The 19,450-nt window shown below is 36.8% G+C and overlaps 1 protein-coding gene across 1 annotated transcript in view; it reads left to right on the top strand.

The window, feature by feature from the left end:
* The window catches only part of Carnmt1 (carnosine N-methyltransferase 1), a 32,363-nt gene extending 18,282 nt beyond the window's left edge, over positions 1-14,081 (top strand). The window contains exons 5-7 of the mRNA XM_019207723.2: positions 1,534-1,647; positions 10,946-11,049; positions 11,818-14,081. Of these exons, the coding sequence (XP_019063268.1) occupies positions 1,534-1,647; positions 10,946-11,049; positions 11,818-11,919 (320 nt within the window). The 3' untranslated portion in view covers positions 11,920-14,081. The remainder of the gene's footprint in view (positions 1-1,533; positions 1,648-10,945; positions 11,050-11,817) is intronic.
* Positions 14,082-19,450: the final 5,369 nt, after the last annotated feature.

The raw sequence follows: 19,450 nt of genomic DNA, 5'->3' as shown, positions 1-19,450 counted from the left end.
CCAAAAAAAAAAAAAAAAAAAAAGGGCTTAAGGCATACAGGGGGACTTGGGACAGCCTGCTGTTATATGTAGAGTTGTCAGGGAAGGCCTTTTTAAAAACAAGCTTTAACAAAAAAGTCCACTCTCTAGTGAAGAACGAAAAGCCAGGACATTCAGATAATGGTGGGAAGAGTGCGGGGGCTGCAGACAGAGGAAGTGGCAAGGGAAGATGGTGGCGAGAGAGACTGCTTGTTCTCCAGGGAGCTGTAATGTAGTGAGTAGTGTGCATGGCGAGGGAGAGCTGTAGGCCATAGCGAGGACTCTTACTTTGGGAGAGCTGGGAGGACTCTGGAGAGAGGGCTTGCAGCAGGGCAGTAACAACAAAGAAAGTTTCTGTTATCTATTTTTTATAACGTGGAAAGGTTTTGATTATTTTACCCTGAACTCTAAGATTGAAATAGCCTGTACCTGAGGTTAGAAAGGAAGAGATGAAAGATATTAATTATCGGATAAAAATTATGGAGCAGGATATCAAAACAGGAGTGAAATAATGGAAAGTATTAAGCAAGGAAAAATTATTTTCTGCTGGAGCAGGGCTTGAGAGTGTATGGTGTGGTAATCTTTGGTAATATGAGGGGCCTGTGCACGGGACAGACGAGTGCCTTTAATCTACAGCCTATGCCCGTGCCATGCCACCACTTTCCAGAGGTAATGGCATTCTTCTGTGGGTACCCACTGTCTGCATCTGACTGCCCTGGTCCTCTTTTTTCTTGGCAATTAAGTCAAATCATGATGGGCATTTAGGCACTTTGATATTATTCATTTTTCAAACCGGCAGCAGGTTCTTGCATTCTTTTTAAAGCCTGCCAGAATTGTTGATTAGCACTGGTTTAAATCAGAATTTAAAGTTGTATCTAAGCAGATTTGATTGATTGATTGATTGATTGGTATCAGGGCTCGAACTCGGGCCCTTGCACTTGTGAGGCAGGCACTAGAACCACTGAGCTAAATCACCAGCCCTGTTAGCAGATTTTAAATGAAAGCCAGGGGCAATGATATAGCTCAGCGATTGAATGTTTGCCTAGCATATATACAAGCCCTGGGTCCCATCCCTAGCACCACAAAAAATGAATGAATGAGTGAAAGAAAGTATAAAGGCTGGAAGTTGAATAGATTTTTGTTTGTTTGTTTTGGTACTGGGGATTGAACTCGGGTCATTGTGCTTGTGAGGCAGGCGGTAGAACCTCTGAGCTAAATCCTTGGCCCTAAGGAAGTTGAATAGATAATAAAACTTTCAAATATTAATTGGTAAATATATCTGTTGATACATGCTATTCCTAATGATTTCAAATTGCCTATCAGATTGGTTATACCTTATGAACTAGAATATCACCCATAAATGATTATTTGGTTATTTTGATTATAATGTCAATCAGATGAGTTTAGTTTCCATATCCCTGAAATTAAATAAAATATTAATACTCCATAAGCGGTAACTGTCAGCTTTAAAGGAAAAAAAGCAAAATAACAGATGCAGTGATTTTTCTTGGTTAGATACCTGGGACTGTATTGCCACCTGTTTCTTCATAGACACAGCTCACAATGTAATTGATTATATTGATACAATATGGAAAATACTCAAGCCAGGTGGAATTTGGATAAATCTTGGTAAGTGCTTCCTGTTTATCAAAATTTTCACATTCATTTGAGCACCTATATCTGCTTTACATTTAGTAACTTCACAGTGTTCATGAAAGTTATAATTACATTGTATGTTTTAAAACCTCTGCAGTTTCCTTTAGACTACACTAGTAGTCCAGTTTCCTTAGACTATATCTTAGTACTGTGCATTGTCTGTCTGTGTTTAGGTCCCTCTGCAGGAGTCATAATTTCAGAGTATACAAGTTTTTTATCTAGTGGTTAGGTAGTCATTCCCTCATGTTTCCTATTCCCTGCTCCGTGGAGAAGGCAGTCCATTTTGTTTTCTTTTTTTCTTAATGAAGAATTTGGGGGAGAGAATTTTACTCTCCCTTGGAGTCCTCACCAGTACATCCATTTACTAGGAAAAGATGAAGTGTGATTATTTTTCTGACTACCTCAACTTTAAGAGAGAGTAGAAATATCATTTCATTTAGACAAAAACCTGCACTGCAGCTCTCCTGCTTGACACTAGAAACATGATGCACACGTCAGGATTTCTCCTCTTCAGGATATAAGGAAATTGTGTTTTCTTCTCTTTAAAATAAAAAGAATATAAAATAATGTGATTAAGGTAAATATATATATTTTAGTGAGATACATAATTTGTATTCAGAAAGACACAAAGCTAAAATACAGAGGCTCTCTGGATTAGGGTCATCATACTGTGTACAGGGATGTGTGCACCTGGTATTGAGTTCTTGATATTCAGAATAGGTCTAGGTTTATGTCTGAGGGTTGGGGTCCATCTTTCCTGTCATCTCCGCCACTCCCACTGCAGTACTGGTGATTGAACCCTGTTGCACTCTACCATTGAGCTACATCCCTAGCCCTTTTTATTTTGAGGAAGAGTCTTGCTAAGGTACCCAGGCTGGTGTTAAATTTGTGGTTCTCCCTGGTTGCTGAGATTACAGAGCATATGCCGCAGTGACCAACATCTGCTTTTTTTTTTATTTTTTCATATCAGCACTGCTGTTTTGAAAAGGCACTGTTAAGTAGTTGAAGAAGCTGAGTGTTGGGTCACATAACTAGCAAAAGGTCCTATAGCTTGTATGTAGCAGAGATAGACTCATAGTCTGACAGTTATTGTCATTTTATAGCTTAGTATTAATATGACCCTGTATTTATGTGTTTGAAGTTTTTGATCACAGTTACTATAATTTATAGCAGTTTTGTGTATTTCCATAGCACTCAAGTTTTCATAGAAACAGCTTTGTTTTTGAATACCTGTTTTGTTGCTTTATTACTGTTTTATTAAATTGAGTAATAATAATCAGAACTGCCTTGAAGAAATGAAATTGGCCCATCGCCCTACACTTAGCTAAGGGTAGCTATCCTACAATATGGCCAGTGATCTGTCGTGGTCAACAGAAGTCATGGAGCACCTTGGTTAATAGTAAGTTGTTTAGAGCTTCCAGATTTTTAATCATGGAAATTGAAAGCAGTTTTGAGAATTGGAATCACAAAAAAACTTTAAAAATAGTTATTTGGAATGTTAATACTTCACGAATAAAATGCTTTGCACATATAAATTAAAATATAAATCTCAGAATCAGTTTTTCTTTTAAGTACTGGTATGTTCTAGATATCTAATCAGTGTATTTTGCTTTTTGTTTCCTGTACTCATTCTTTGTATGTGTTTCTTCTATCCAATCTCATGACTCCCTACTTTTCCAATTCCCCTCTGTATCTCTGATCCAAGTGTCTTTTGTCCTAGTTAGATAGACCACAGATACTTCAAAATCTATGCCTTTTGAAAAAATGATGTCCATGCCTTTTCTACCCCACCATGTACTTAGATTCTCCCAAAGAACTGTGAGAAACTCCTTTCCCCTTCGTTAGTTAGCTTGGGCTGCTGTAACAACATATCACAGGTTGGGTTGCTGTTTTATTTTGTTGGGACACAATACCAACACATAGCTTAAAGGAAGAAAGGTTTAATTTAGTTCATAGTTTCAGTCCCTGGTTGACTGGCTCTAGGACCAGACATCTTGGCAGAAGGGTGTGGTAGAGTAAAGCTGTTTTTAGTTCATGGCAGCCAGGAAGCAGAGCAGGGGAAGAGAGCCAGAGAAGAAGGGCCAGGGACCGTATGTAATACCCAAGGTCATGCCTGCCTGACCCATCCACATTTAGGTGTCCTCCACTAATCAGCTAGGCATTTCTTCATCCAGTGAAGTTGACATGTCAGCAGTAATGATTATGGTTTACACAAGTTTGTTGTAAGAATTTTTTTTCATTAATGTATGTTTGCAGTATATAATGTTTACATTCATCTTAGGAAACAAGAATGTGAAATTAACATATCTTTTTTCCTCATTGAGTTTATTGGTACATTTTAGGGATGCAGTACAGTTACATTCGTTACTGGGATCCTGTACGTTTACATGACAGGTGTTGGTTCTTATTTTTTCCCCTTGTCCCTGCCCTCCCTTCACCCCCTCCTCTCCTTGAAATTAACATATCTTAATTCCCTTCTCTGTTCTTCTTAATTTCTAGTTCATGTTTTGTGACACATAATGATTACATTCATTGTGGGTAGTTGATACATGTACATCTTGATTCTTTTTGTGTCCTCTTCCCCCTGCCTCCAAAAAGATCTAGTTTTCCTATTTCCTTTTATCTGTCTTTTATTTTGCTCTTTATACTTTGGATTTCTCATATGAGAGAAATCATGCAGTATTTAAGCTTATGTATCTGATTTATTTCACTTAATATGTTTTCAGGTTGCTTCCATTTTCCTACAAATAACTCACATTTATCTTTATATGAGTAGTATTCTATTATGTATAGATATCACATTTTCTTTGTCCATTTTTCAGTTGGTGGATATATAGGCTGCTTCCAAGATTTAGCTACATATTATGAATTGTGCTGCTATAAACTTTGGTATATGTGTACTGCTGTAATAGGATGTCTTTAACACTTGAGAAGATTCTTGAGAATCTTGAGAAGATTGTTAGAAGGTGAATAGCTGGGTCAAATGGAATTTCTGTTTTTGGTTTTGTTAGGAATATCTGATTTCTAGTTTTAATTTCTTGATGATAGCCATTCTTTCTGGAGTAAGATGGTACCTCAATATTGTTTTAATTTGCATTTCTCTAATGGGCAGTGATACTGAACATTTTGTCATGTATTTATTGCCCATTTCTATTCTGGGAAGTATCTGTTCATTTTAATTACCCTTTTTTTGATTGGGTGTTTTATTTTGGGAGGTCTTAATTTCTTATAGTTCTTTATATATTCTAGATGTTAATTCTTTATTAGAAGTGTAACTGGTGAAATTTTTTCCCACCTTGTAGGTTGTCACTTTGCTCTGTTGTTTCCTTTGCTGTGCAGAAGCTTTTTAATTTGTTATCACATTTGGTGACTCTTTCTGTTATTTCTTGTACAATTGGAGTTCTGTTCAGAAAGTCCTTGCCTGTGCCTGTGACTTCAAGAGTTTTATCTATTCTGCCTTCTAGCAGGTTAAATGTTTCTGTTTTAATATTTGAATCTTTGATCCATTTTGATTTTAGTTTAGTACATGGTGAGAGATAATGGGCCTAGCTTCAATCTTCTGCATGTGGATAGCCAGTTTTCCTGGCAGTATTTGCTAAAGAGGCTTCTTTCCTCCAGTATTTGTTACTGGCTCCTTTATCAAAGATCAGGCGGATGAGTGTGTCTGGGGTTTTTTCTACATCCTATGTTCTGTTTCATTAATCCATGTGTCTGTTTTTTTGTTGTTATTGCTTTGTCAGTACAGTACCATGTGGTTTCTGTCTCTACAGGTTTATAGTATAATTTGAAGTTTAGGATTGTGATATCTTTTGCTTTGCCCTTACTGCCCAGGATTGTGTTTGCTATTGTGGGTCTCTTTTGGTTTCATATGAATTTTAGGATTATTTTCTCTAGTTTTGTGAGGAATGTTATTGGTATTTTGACTGGGATTGCATTAATTCTGTGTATCAGTTTTGGAATTATGGCCATTTTGACAGTATTGGTTTTGCCTATCCAGGTACAGGATTATCTTTCTATTTTCTGATATCCTTTTTGATCTCCTTTTCCAGAATTCTGTCATTTTTATTGCAGAGATCTTTTGATTCCTTGGTTAGGTTGATTCCTAAGTATTTAGTTTTTCTTGTTGCTACTGAGAATACTGTTTTCCTAATTTTTTTTCTCAGTGAGTTAATTATTGGGGTACAGGAATGCTATTGATTTTTGCATGTCAATTTTGTATCCTTCTACATTGCTGAATTTGGTTACTAATTCTAGGTTCTTTCAGTGGAATAATTTGGTCCTCCTATATGGAGCATCGTGTCATCTGTAGATATTGATAATTTGATTTCTTCCTTTTTTATATTTATTCCTTTTATCTTTTTCTCTTGCCTGATTGCTCAGGCTAATATTTCAAGTACTATATTAAAAAGCAGTCATGGAAGTGGATGTCCTTGTCTTGTTCCTGACTGTAGAGGGAATACTTTCAGCATCTTCCCATTTATTATGATGTTGGCTATGTGCATAAATGGCTTTTGTCAGATTGAGGTACCGGTTCTTCTGTGTTTTCAGGATTTTTATCATGAATTAGGTGTTGGATTTTGTGAAGCTTTTTCTGCATCAATTAATGTGATTTTGTGATTTTTGGCCTTCTGTTTATTTATTTGATTTGCCTATACTGAACCATCTTTGCATCCCTGTGATGAAACCTACTTGGTCTTGGTGTCTTTTGTACCACACATTTGTTTCCAATACTTGCCAAGCTTATTGAAGATTTTTCCATTTATGTTCATTAAGGAAATTGGCCTGTAGTTTTGTTTTTTAATTGGATCTATGTCTGGTTTTGGGATGAGGGTGATGCTGGCTTCTGTGAATGTGTTTAAAAACACTCCTCCACTGTCAGTTTTCATTAAAGAGTTTGAGAAATACTGGTGTTGTAACCTCATTGAAGGTCTTGTAGAATTCAGCAGTGAATCCACAGGTGTCCTATGCTTATCTTATTTGGTAGAGTTTTTTTTTTTTCCTCAGTTTTATTGCTTGCTCATTATTGGATTGTTCACAATTTTAATGTATACCTTGGTTTTGGTAATCTGTTGGTGTCTAAAAAATCTGTCCATTTCTTCTGTATTTTCCAGTTTGTTGGAGTAGTTTTTCATAGTAGTTAAAATCTCGTGTTTTACCTTTTTTGTTCCTAATTGCATTGATGTGTGTCATTTCTCTCCTTCTTTTGAATAGTTTGGCTAAGAGTTTATGGATTTTGTTTATTCTTTCAAAGAACCAGTTCTTTGATTTGTTGATACTTTAAATTGTTTTTTAGACTCAATTTCATTAATATCCTCTCTGATTCCCCCTTTCTGAAACGAGGTTTGGGTAAGTCTTATCTCTTAAGTCTCCTTAAAAGCTCCTAAATTTCTTTCTGTCCTAGTTTTTCATCTTTAGCACTACTGACATTTGGGGCTGGATTTTTCAGTGGAAGTAGCAAGGGTTCTCTTCTGTACATTGTAAGGTGGTGCACAGCATCCCTGGTTTCTTCCTGCTAGGTTCCAGTATGTCCCAGACATGACAGTAGAAAGATTTCTTTAGACATTGGCAGATGTGCCGGGGAGGGGCAAAGTTGCTCTTCATTCCATCGTTGCTCGCCAGTGTCAGGGTTACTGTAATCATTTCCTTTGAGACTCCCCATCTCCAGGTTACCAGCAGCCCTCTGTGCTTCTTACAGTTCATATTTTCACCAGTGATTTTTTCCCACCTGCAAATCTGTAGCTGTCAGGCTCCCTGCGTAAAAGTCTAGCTTTTTGATAACCTGAGAGTTATGTGCAGCGTCTAATGAAGTGTAGCGAACAAAGCTATGTATATAGTATCACTCACACATCAAGGAAAGATGGCGAAGAAATACATTAAAATTCAAAGAGATTATAGTGAATGCATTAGATAGGGTTTTAATTTTATTTTTATGCTTTTTTTGTTCAACTTTCTATTAGTTTACATTATGTTTATTCTTGAGGAAAAATACATGTTTGTGCTCCTTCTGTTGTGACTACTGAAAGACTATCTAGAGACATAAGTGTTGAGACAGTAAAGAACTCTTGGAGAAGGGCATCCGTGTTTTAGTCATCTTTATGTATCCAGCCAGACATTTACTAGCTGCTGGTAAATGTTCTTTTATTTTTCCCCTTTAAATTTATTGGTACATTTAAAGCAAACAATATGGTGAATGTTCTTTTAAAGAATGGGAAAGTAGGAAGTACAAAAAGACTGCTCAACTTCAAGGAAATGCTAATTCCTTTTATCTGTGGATGGCCTATCATTTTTCCCTTAAGCAAATCAGCAAATACTCGGTTTAATAAAAAATTTTTTTAAAGTCAGATTTTGGGAGTTATAATTAATATGATAAAATTCTTTTTAAAGAAATGTAGTTTGATGCATTTTGAAAGCTGAACAATCATGTGACCATGCCACTGTCAAGATGAGGATCATTTCATTTTCATCACCCCTAAAAAATCTCCTTGTCCTGCTGTCATCAGCTCTCTCTTATTGCTGAAACCTGGCAGTCACTGTTTTGGTTTGCTTGCCTTTCCCAGAACGTCCTCTACATAGAATTATATAGTATATTACCTTTTGTCTCTGGTTTCTTTTGCTTAGTATGGTGCTTTTGAGATGCGTCCATGTTGTTGCATGAGCCAGTGGGTTTCCATTCCTTGCTGAGTAATATTCTACCAGGTATACTGTATTCCATTTATCCATGCACTAGTTCATGGACATTTAGGTTGTGCCAGATTATTATGATTGTGAATAAAGTTGCTATTAACACTTGGGTGCTAATCTTCATGTGGCCACTGGTTTTCATTTCTCTTGGGTTTATAGCTTTTATTAGAATTTAATTAGAATTTCCAGGTCACATACAGTGTTTCTATGACTTTATGAGACTCTTTCCACAATAACTGAGCCATTACATCCCACCCCTTGCTAAAATAAAAATGCATTGCAGTTATGAGTGAACACTTAAAATAAGTAGAGCATCTTTAACCTGCAAGTATGAAATGCTCCACAATAAAAACTTTTAGAGCACCAATATTATATCCTGTATATATGGAAAATTCTACATCTGACCCCATGCAGTGGAGTGCAGTTGAAATGCATGCTGTCTAAAAATATAAAAAATTACCTTGAAGGGCTGAGGGGTATCTCAGTGGTAGATGGCTTGCCTAGCATTCTCAAGTCCCTGGGTTCAATCCCAAGCCCTGAAAACAAAGCAAAACACCAAAAAAACAAAAAAAACCCTCTAAGATATGTGTATAAGGTATATATAAAACATTAATTTTTTAGACCTGACAGCTTCAAGTGTGTAGACTTGGGTTCCTCCCAAGATAGTAACATTCCAAAATCCACAAACACTTCTAAGTATTCCAGATAAAAGACTGCCAACCTATAACTTTCAGAAAGTGTGTTGGCAGTTTGAATGACATAAGTTAAAATGTTTATTCTCTTCAGCCTTTAAGAAATGTCTTTGTAGCTGGTCATGGTGACACACACCCAGCATTCTGGGAGGCTGAGGGAGGAGGTTCACATGTTTGAACCCAGCCTGGGTAACTTAGCAATTTATTGTGGCCTTGTCTCAAAAAAACAAATAACAGAAACAAAACCACTCAGGGCTGAGTATATATAGTTCAGTGCAGAGGCCTCAATTGTTCTATCCCAAGTTAAAAAATTCTTTGTAAAGGAAAATCTGAAATATGTGAGATATTTGTTCAAGTTCCATTTGTAATAAAAAGTAGAAACTATATACCACAATGTTTCTTTGAATGGTAAAATTGTAAATGCTTAAACTTTACAGTTCTGCACTATTCTAGGCATTTTGGTGGAATGAAAAGAAACTCAGATGTGTCCCTTAACACACAGCTTGTAACCTAGTTTAAAAATGTTGCTGATTACATAAAAATGATCAGCAGTGCAACACAGCATTAAATGAGCTAGAGGCTGAAGACTTGGATAGGTTGCAGTAAGGTTTTAAAGCGTGGCTAAATTGAGTTGGAGGGATACAGCCTTCTAGATGGAACACAGCCTCAGTAGAGATAAAATAGGGCTGTGTGTATAAGAATCACTGGTGTAGATATGTTATGGAAAAAAGGCTATTTTATCAGAGGCTCTTGCTAAGTTGTCCAAGCTGGCCTGAAATTTAAGATCCTCCTGTCTCAGCCTCCTGAACAGCTGATATTACAAGTACATATCAACCCCCCCCACAGACACACACACTAATTTTTGCCCTTAATCTCCCATGATTAGCATATTGTGTGAGGAGTGGGGCTATGTAGAGAACTGGATGATGTAAGATTTATAATTAACCCAATGAATGGTAAAGAGAAGGTTAGGTTAGTCTGAGGTATAACAGCATTAATTGATACTGTCCTTTAAATGAAGCTGATGGATTGAGCAAAATATGAGAGAGTGAAACATTGGACAATGCTGGTTTGAATGATATTTAATTCCTTGAATGTATGGGATGAGAGAATAGTAAATAGTTGTTATTTAGTGCCTTATTTATTACAGTTGTATTGCATATTATCTCACATTAAAGTCATGCTAAGATGAAGTAGAATTAATAGATGTTAGAGCTGGTGTATGAATGATGCCCTTAAAACATGAGCTGTAGTGTTACCTCTTCCTTTTTCTTTCTTTTTCTTTTTTGGTACTGGGGATTGAACTCAGGACCCTATGCCTGCCGGACAGGCATGGTACCACTGAGCTAAATCCCTGTCCCTGGTGTCACCTCTTCTAGAAAGCCTTCTTCATAACTATTCAGTCTGCCTTGAGTCCTCTGTTTTTATAAAACTCATTTGTAATAACTGCAGTTTTGCCTTTACTTACAGAACTACCGTGGTACATCGGTTCATGAACTTAATTCCACAGTTCTGGTCGCAACCTGAATTGGATGAAAATGGAATCAAATTCAGTGGTTGATCTTATGGTTAACCTTATAATCACCATATTCCTTTGGAAATTGGGCACTTAGTATGCTCTGAAGAGGTTCAAGTGAAGGCCCACGGTGTGGGTAATCACACTGCGGGGCAGGTACACCCAAAGTTACTCACTCCCCATGAGAGCAGGCCCAACTCAGGTTAGTTAGTGGGCCAGAGTTTCAGGTATTGGATAAGTGTCCTTAGAACCATTACATAGTTCTCCTTTTTATGATTTTCTTATCTACTGCTCTATTTTTTAAACTTGAAATTCAATCTAACTTAGCTACTAGTGCATGCTTCTATTCAAGCAGTTCACTCATTGTGTCTTTAAATCATAGGTCCTCTGTTGTACCACTTTGAAAATTTGGCAAATGAACTATCCATAGAATTGAGCTATGAGGACATAAAAAATGTTGTTCTGCAATATGGATTCCAGGTAGAGGTAAGAATGGAAAGAAATACTGTTGAAGTTCGACTTCCAAAGCCTTTAAGTAGGAAATTAGATGGTACAATCGTTACTGGTTTTACTTCTTCCCTATATTCTCACCCATAAAGTGAAGATAAATAAAGCTTTCAGAATTATAAAGGTTTGGAATTGTGTATGTAAAAAAACGAATCCCTGCTGAAAACGGCTTTCAATACATATTATTAATCATTACAATGGCCTTGGTAAATTCACTGACTAGGTTCTGGAGAAAGTAGAATGGGGTAGGGAGCAGGTATACTGCTGTATATTATTTATGGCCATACCACCCTGAACGCACCCGATCTCGTCTGAATACTGTATAATGGTAGTTCTCTGCATGTTCTTTTATAATTGTTTAATCTTCATTTTACCATATGTGTTAAACAAGTTTTTATGATGCTTTGGCTATTGTGTTTCAGTTCATTTATTTTGAAGCATTTCATTCATTTAAAAAGGAAAACAACAGATTTGTTTGTAAGAATAGAGAGAAACAAGGTATCACAATAGTTTAGAGTTCAAGCTCTAAGTTAGACTTCCAAGTTTGAAACCCACTTCCACCACATATTAGTGGTATGACCTTGAGTAACTTATGCTACTTATTCTTTGTAAAGTGGAATTACTAGTAGTACCAGTCTTTTGGGGTAGGAGTGAAAAATGGATATGCTTAAGAAAGTGCCTGCCAGTTATGTGTTCAATATTGTGGTATCATCATCATCAACATCATTGTTACTGATTGCATTGCAGGTGGAAAAAGAATCTGTATTATCAACGTATACTGTGAATGATCTCTCTATGATGAAATACTACTATGAATGTGTCTTGTTTGTGGTCCGTAAGCCACAATGATGATTTTAAATGATATCACCTGGGAAAAAAATTTAATAAGATCAAATACTGAAATAAACAACTCAAAATCAACTATCAGTGACAACAGGACACAACCTCAAATCAGTGGTGCCTTCTTATTCCTAACAAAATTTAGAAATAATAGTGTCTATTTTCTTAATAATGTGTATTGCTTTTTTCAGAGATATACTATGCCATGCAGATTTGTACTACACAATTAAAAATGGAGGAAATATCTTGAACTTCACTGAAGCCCAGAATTGTCTTTCAATAGAAAAAAAACTTAAAACTCCAGTGTCTTCATGAAACTATCTCTTGCAAGTCTGCCATATTAATGACTGACAGTATTGAATTCCATAATGATTTTCTTTATGTTTTATATGCATTGCACCTGTTACTTTAGAAGAGTGTAAGGATCTTCTATTACATTCATTTGGAATTGGGACTTTTGTTTATTTTGGACCTAAGAAGTCTGTACATAAAATGAGTATTCTTTCATCATTCAAAATAGTTGATTTTATTTTTTCTAGCTCAGCTGAATTTAGAGAGGCATCAAAATTTCATTTTTAATGATGTTAAGTTTAATTGTATCACAGGTCAGTTAAAATGCAGTCAGGCAACTGAGAAATTAAGTCTTTTGGCCACACTAAACTGAACACTATGAAGGCAAACTCAACATGGTTCATTTTAAAATGTATAAAATCTCAGTATTCTAAATAAGGAATGAAAGCCTTTTTAAAAAGAAGTTCTAGGAAACTGGAAAAATATAAATAAAATCTGTCCATTTAAAATACATCATTTCAAACTAGAATGAATACGGAGTTTGTTAGTGTGATGTTTACAATAATGTCTGTGTGGATTATGAAAGCAAGCACTTTCTTTTTAGTTAAAACAATTATATATTAATAAAAACTCATAGTATTAATGTGGTAAATTTTAAATATGAAATTCAGGGATAAATTACTGCCATGATTTCTGTCTTCAGTATCTTAAGCAGCATCCATCCATGTGATTTCGGATTGTTAACAATTTTGCTCCCTGATAGATGAAGCTTAAGTAGTATGTATGCTGCTTTAAATTTCTACCTCAGGCAGATTTTTACTGGAAAGAATTTTCCTTTTTTTTTTTTTTTTTTTTTTTTTTTTTTTTTTTTTTTTTAATATTCTGTTTCCAGTAGATTGGAAAGCAGAGATGACTAATATTTAACCTTTTCTTGGAGAAAAGAAAGGATTCTTTTATACCTTCACAGGTTGTGATTGCTTTAAGTGACCTCTTGTAATTCAGGACTAGATAGACTTAATAATGTGCTGGTAGTATGAATATCACATTTTAACAGGAAAACCTGTCTTCAGACTTTTGTTGTGAATTAGGTTATGGAAGTCACTACCAGGGAATTTAGCTTTAGGATTTGAGGGCAGGATGGATTTCACAAACAGTGAGGGAGCTTTGGTGATCTTTACCACAATTATGCAGTAGAGGGTTCAAAGAGTTCATTACAGTGTCACACTAGGGAAGTTTCTGAAGTTTTGTGTTTTAATTCTTTCTTGCTCTGTGACCCTCAGTACTTGACAGATGTTCATTTGATGGGAATACTCATTACCTATGTGAATGAACTTGAAATAAATTGCAAGGGGACAAAAAAAACACCTAAAATTACTTTAAGAAAATGTAAAGGTAAAGGAGCATAAGTACTTTTCTTAAAGTCCATTAAATAGCAAGGAATGCATGCTGTGTTCAAGTAATTTAGAAATGCTTTTTACTCACTGGCTAGTATTTACTTTTTTACAACTTGTATCAAAACAGATGATCTTTGTTTTTCTCACAAAGGCAAAAACAGACTGACACTGGTAAGTTGGTTTTATTACCTAAAATTACCTAATGATGTTACTTATATTTCTAAATTACAGCATATATTTTAGTTAACTCTAAAATCTGTTGTTTTTAACGTCCCTCTTAATATTTTTAAATGTTCTGTACAAATTTGCACCACTTTTTCTTATAACTCTTTCAGTTAATACACTCTAACTTGAAAATGTGTTATCAGTCAGTAGTAGAAGTGTCACTGGAAGATTTAATTTTGCATTTCTTAAGTTTAATTCTAGCTACTAAAGTGTGTAACTTTTTTTCTTAAATTAACTCTATACACAGATGTTTTCCTTTTCACTAAGTGGTCGTTGTGCTTGGATTTTTAAAAATTTCCATATTCTAAAGTGGTGCATACACACACATATACATACATACATATGTATGTATGTATGAAATATAAAGAGAAGCCGTATAAATCGCAGTATAAAATTATAAAGTGTACTGTATTTTAGCTAATTCTCATTCTAAAAGCTGCCATAAGGCTGAATTGGAAGCTTCATGTCTGCATGAAATTTCCTATATTTTTAATGTGTATGATGGACTTAATTTTTCTTGGATATTAAAGTCTGCCAATTGCTATGAAATAAGTCTGCCAGTTGCTTGGTTGTTTCCATCTAAGTTAGTGGTAACCACAGACATGGGAATTTTAATTTATTGAGCACATGCACCTGTGAACCCCTGGATTCACCTATTTTTATATGCTTCTACAAATGAGTATTTGACCTTCCATTATGCCAGGGTTTTTTCCAATTATGTTTACTTTGTTTCATTGATGTTTAGTGTCATGAAGTTGGAATCCACCAAAGAAAAAGATTAATCTTGGTCTTTCATGTTATTAAATAACTATAAAGGCAAATAGCTATAAAGCTACAATGGCTATAATAGCTATAAAGGCAAAACAGAAGAAAAAGGTTCCAGAACCAGCCAGGCACTTGGACCCTGAACTATTGTTGGCAGCTAGAGGCCTCTCTGAGCGAGGGGCTTGGGCAGAGTCCTTGCTCCCGAGCTCCCCGGAGATCTGCTGTTTGGTGCTCTTTCCACTCGTAGCCCTTCCTTTCTCCCCGTCCCTATCCCATTCCCAAGCCTGCAGGAGCCTTTTTAGAGTTCGTAGAGCAGTGAGGGGACTGTGTGTCTGTTGTGATCGCCTTAGTGTGCCGTTCCGTAGGGGAGAACAGAAGAGCGGCTTCCCTGGTTTAGCCTCTTGCCTGCCCTATGTCAGCAAGTGATTCAGCCTGGACCATTTTATTGTGGCTCTCTGTTTTGATCTGTCATTGTAGTGCCTGCCATCTCAGCTCTATTGCCCCAAGGGGCCCACCAATTTCCGTTTCCTTTTTCCATTGAAAAATTCAATCCCTGATAAATTGAATTAAGGTGCCTTCTTTTGTACAGAAAATTGGGTGGGGTAGTTTAACATGTGCTTGAGGTGTTACACACAGCACAGCTGCCTAGAGACCCGATTTTCCCTGGGCTGCGCATGTCACGAGGCAGAGTTGAGTCCACAGAGACAGCGGTGTTGGCTGGGGAGGAAATAGGATTATCAGGTTCTCCACTGACCTCTATCTCCGGGTTCATTGCCTGAGCACTGCAGTTTTGCTGCAACTTCCTCATCTCCTACATCAGGTGAGTCCAGTCTCCGGGACCCCTCGCTTCTTGTCCGCTCACCCTGACACTGTTCTACCACACAGTCTTCCAGCTTTGACCACCCTGGCATGCAGAGCCTCATCCTCTTCGCAGACAAGTCGGACTATAGCAGGAACTACATTTTGGCTGTACATTGTTATGTAAGGCTTTTTCTCTATTTACTTCTAAGTGACCACACAGCCTCTGTTAAATAAATTTCCACATCAAATATCAAAGTCCTCATTGCTGATAACACTGATTTTTTTGCTCTGGGAAGTCCCAGCCTCAGCAACCTCAACCACAACTGACATTCAGCCAGGGCCACAGGGCTTGCTGTACTATTTTTGTGACATTCCAGCCTCTTCCTGCCTGGAAGAGAGTAACATTCGAGATGTAGTAGTGCACTGCGTAACAGTGTTTCCTCGATAATAGAGACCACATATACATGTAAATGTTGGCCCGTAACTTTGTATTACCTCATAACATTGTAGCCATCTTAGTTTTTGTAAGTACAGTTAGCCTAAGATACTGCAGAATGATGCATTTCTTAGAACTGTCTCTGTGGTTAAGTGATGGATGACTGTACTCTAGGTGGCATTTTAATCCTACTTCTACCTGCCTGTCATTGTTAACAGGAAGGAAAAAGGGACTCATCGATTCCCTATCTTGTGTACCAGTTGTGCAAGACAGCCCGCACTTTTTGTTTGTTCATTTCAGACAGAGTTCACTGTGTAGTCCTGGGTAGCCTTCGACTATTTAACCCAGGCTGGCCTCAAACTCACAGCGATCCTCCTGCCTCAACCAAGTGCTGGGATTACAGGTGTGCACCACCACAACTGGCCAGTCTTGCAAGCTTGATCTGGTCTTCAGAGCTTTGTCCTTCCTTACCCAGAAAGCCATGTTCAGCATCCTGTTCCTGTCAACAAGGAACAAAGCTTGTTACAGCTTGATAGATGCTAGAGAGTACATGTTAGGTACCTACACCATGCAATATCTATCTATAGCTTAAATATTTGAAAACTATATAGTTTGTTTTTGAGATGAAGTTTAAAATGCCTAGGCTGGCTTTGAACTTGTGATCCTCCTACCTCAGCTTCCTGAGCGGCTGGGGTTATAGGCATGTGTCAACATGTCAAAGACAGCATTTTAAGTAACTAATACAGCTATTGAAATCATGAAATTAACATTAGTATATTAGAGGCAGCCCTCCCTCATTTGGAGTTTGCCAGTATTTGCATGCACTCTTACATCCCATGATTCTTAACCTGTCATCTAACATGGAGTTTTGGATCAACATATTTTACTTGTACATTTCTATTTTCTGTTCTGGAAAGGCATACGATACCTTTGTGTAGGGTTTCTGCAATGGTGTTTTAAATTGTACAACTTTTATACAACTTGAAAAGTGATAAAATATCCACAAGAGAAAGTAACCTTGCAGGTCCCGGTGGTGTTTCCCAGAGTAAAAAAGGAATGCAATGGTATTAAAAGGCAGTTTTCAAATACTTAAGCTACATGAAAATTCCACCCAAATACCTGCTTTGTTCAAAGCAGTGCAACCATTTTATTGATAACAAAGTAATGCAACCAATTTCTGCTATTTACAGCTTTACTTTGTTAAAGTGCTACCAAGCAACAAAGTCATATCAATTCTCTGTTCATGGTAAGGGTGCCCAGTGTGAAATCACAAAAGGTACAGTTCTGAATGTATGAAGAAGCCGTAACAAGGAGCTTTAAGTACAGATGGACAGAAGCCAATTTTGTCTATAATTGAAAGTAATAGATTTCAAAATAAAATTGGTATTTAGAATCAAATTTAAATACTTTATTGATGAAATATAAATTTACTCTTTTGAAATTGGAAACCACCAGTTGATGGAAACTAGGTAGAAGCAGATGAGTCTCCTACACAGTTACATATTTTAACAGCTTTGTGTCATATGTGTGTGTATACATGTGTATACACACACACTTATATATGTGCTTTTCTATAACTTTAAAACCTGAAGAATTCAGTGATAAGTGATAATATTTGAAAAAAGTGTCAGTTGACATTGAGAGAATACTAGGAGGGCATGCCACTCTCCAAAAAGAGCTACTTTCGTTCTTTTCATTTTGTTTTCCATGGGACCCAAATGAGCAGGTGTTAGGCAGCCTAGCAGTGGCCTGTAGCTTTGACTGCCATCAGTCTTAGGGCAGCCACATGGCTGCAGAGCCAGACAAAAATAGGGGTCAAATTAGGGACTGCTACCACCATACCAGGCTGGCTGAGATGATATGTGCCGGCCACTTCTACAGAATCTGAACCAACAATTCCACTCCTGTAGCTGCTGTGGTTGCAAGAAGGCGTAAACCCGCCACTGTACTTACGATCACTGCTCCAGACAGCCCACACTGGAGCCACTCCCGGTGTCCCTTCACTGGCCTGAGGAGCACCTCCCTATTTGTGAAAGCCAAAATAGGCAGTCCCAACACTCTGAGCACAAACTGCCATGACAGTAGTCGTACTAGGCAAGAGGTTGCGCACATGCCACCCCAACAATGCTGCAGTGTGAGCCCCAGTGATCTCATTTGGATGGTCTGATTTCCCCATTAGTGGACTGAGCTGGCTGCACTACAGTCTACTGACCTTGTGTACCTAGCTGCCAAAGAACAGAACAGTGAGAACTGTGGAGAGCTGTCAGGAGCTACTATCTCTTAACAGCTGAGGAGCTGGCCAAAGTGCCTACGAGAGCCATAAACACCAGCTTCTAGGAGCTGCTGGCACTAAAGGAGATGCCTTGGTGTGTTCATGACCTTATCCTAATTCAGCCAAAGAACCCTTAGCCAGTTGGTAATGACACATCATAAAGATAGTCCTACAGAGAATCCCACATATTGAAGAACTTGGGTCTGTTCCAGTCATGAAAATTGAATGGCTTTGAAAGTGGATCCCCGACCCTACTTGAGCTTTCATGACTCTAGTTGAAAGTAACAGTGGAACTGCAACCACATGAACAACCCTGAATCACTCAGCTAAACTGGCTTTGTATTTATTCCTAAGCCCCAGACTCAGAAAATGTTTTCAAGTCACTCAAGATAGTTTGTTACAAAGCACAGATTTCCTTGTGTACATATGTTTCTGATAAGTCTTCTGGCAAAGATCTCAACTTTTGACTGAAAATGTCTAGGCTTTGTTTTTGTGGTGCTGGGGCTCAACTCAGGTCTTGCACATTCTAGGCAAACTCTTGCACTGAACTACTCTAGCCCATGGGTATGTTTTTCTTTTTCTTATTTATCCTATTTGGAGTTCTCTGAGTTGAAAACTCTTGTCATTAACTCTACAAATATTTCTTTTCTTCTGGGACGTTTTAAAATTTTTAATGGTAAGAAAACAATTTTATGTAAGTAATATTAGCTTTAATATGAAAGAAAATAGGCAAAATTGGGTACATGATATATATAATGTTGGGATATAAGTGGATATCTTGTTAATATGAGAAACATTATGTACAAGTTATGTGAAAACAAATCAACTGTCAAAAATGTTCACAAGTTCTGAAAATATTTATCTTAATATAAAATATGGCATATTCAAAAATATTACACAGAATACATAATATTCACACCAAAAATTTAAAACAACAGTAGTGGCAAAATCCTAATTTAGTGGCTTATACCTCCAAACTGTAGACTAAACAGATACTAACTCTACTTGACAGTAAAAAATACATTATATTTCATGCTTGACACTTATGTATTAAGCTCAAAGACACAATGGTATTTTGTCAACTCAATATTTCTATATTAAACACTACATACATAATTCAGATATTTAAGTGAAAAGTAGTGGCAAAATCCTAATTAATTTAGTGGCTTATACCTCCAAATTGTAGACTAAACAAAAACTACACAAATACTAACTCTACTTGAAAGTAAAAAATACATTTTAATTCCATGCTTGACATTTATGTATTAAGCTCAAAGACACAAAGGTATTTTGTCAACTCAATATTTCTATATTAAACACTACATACATAATTCAGATATTTAAGTGATTTACCGA

Source organism: Fukomys damarensis, unplaced genomic scaffold, assembly GCF_012274545.1.
Source record: "Fukomys damarensis isolate Sample0158 unplaced genomic scaffold, DMR_v1.0_HiC HiC_scaffold_31, whole genome shotgun sequence".
Classification (NCBI taxonomy): Eukaryota; Metazoa; Chordata; class Mammalia; order Rodentia; family Bathyergidae; genus Fukomys; species Fukomys damarensis.
This window is presented reverse-complemented; position numbering and strand designations above follow the sequence as displayed.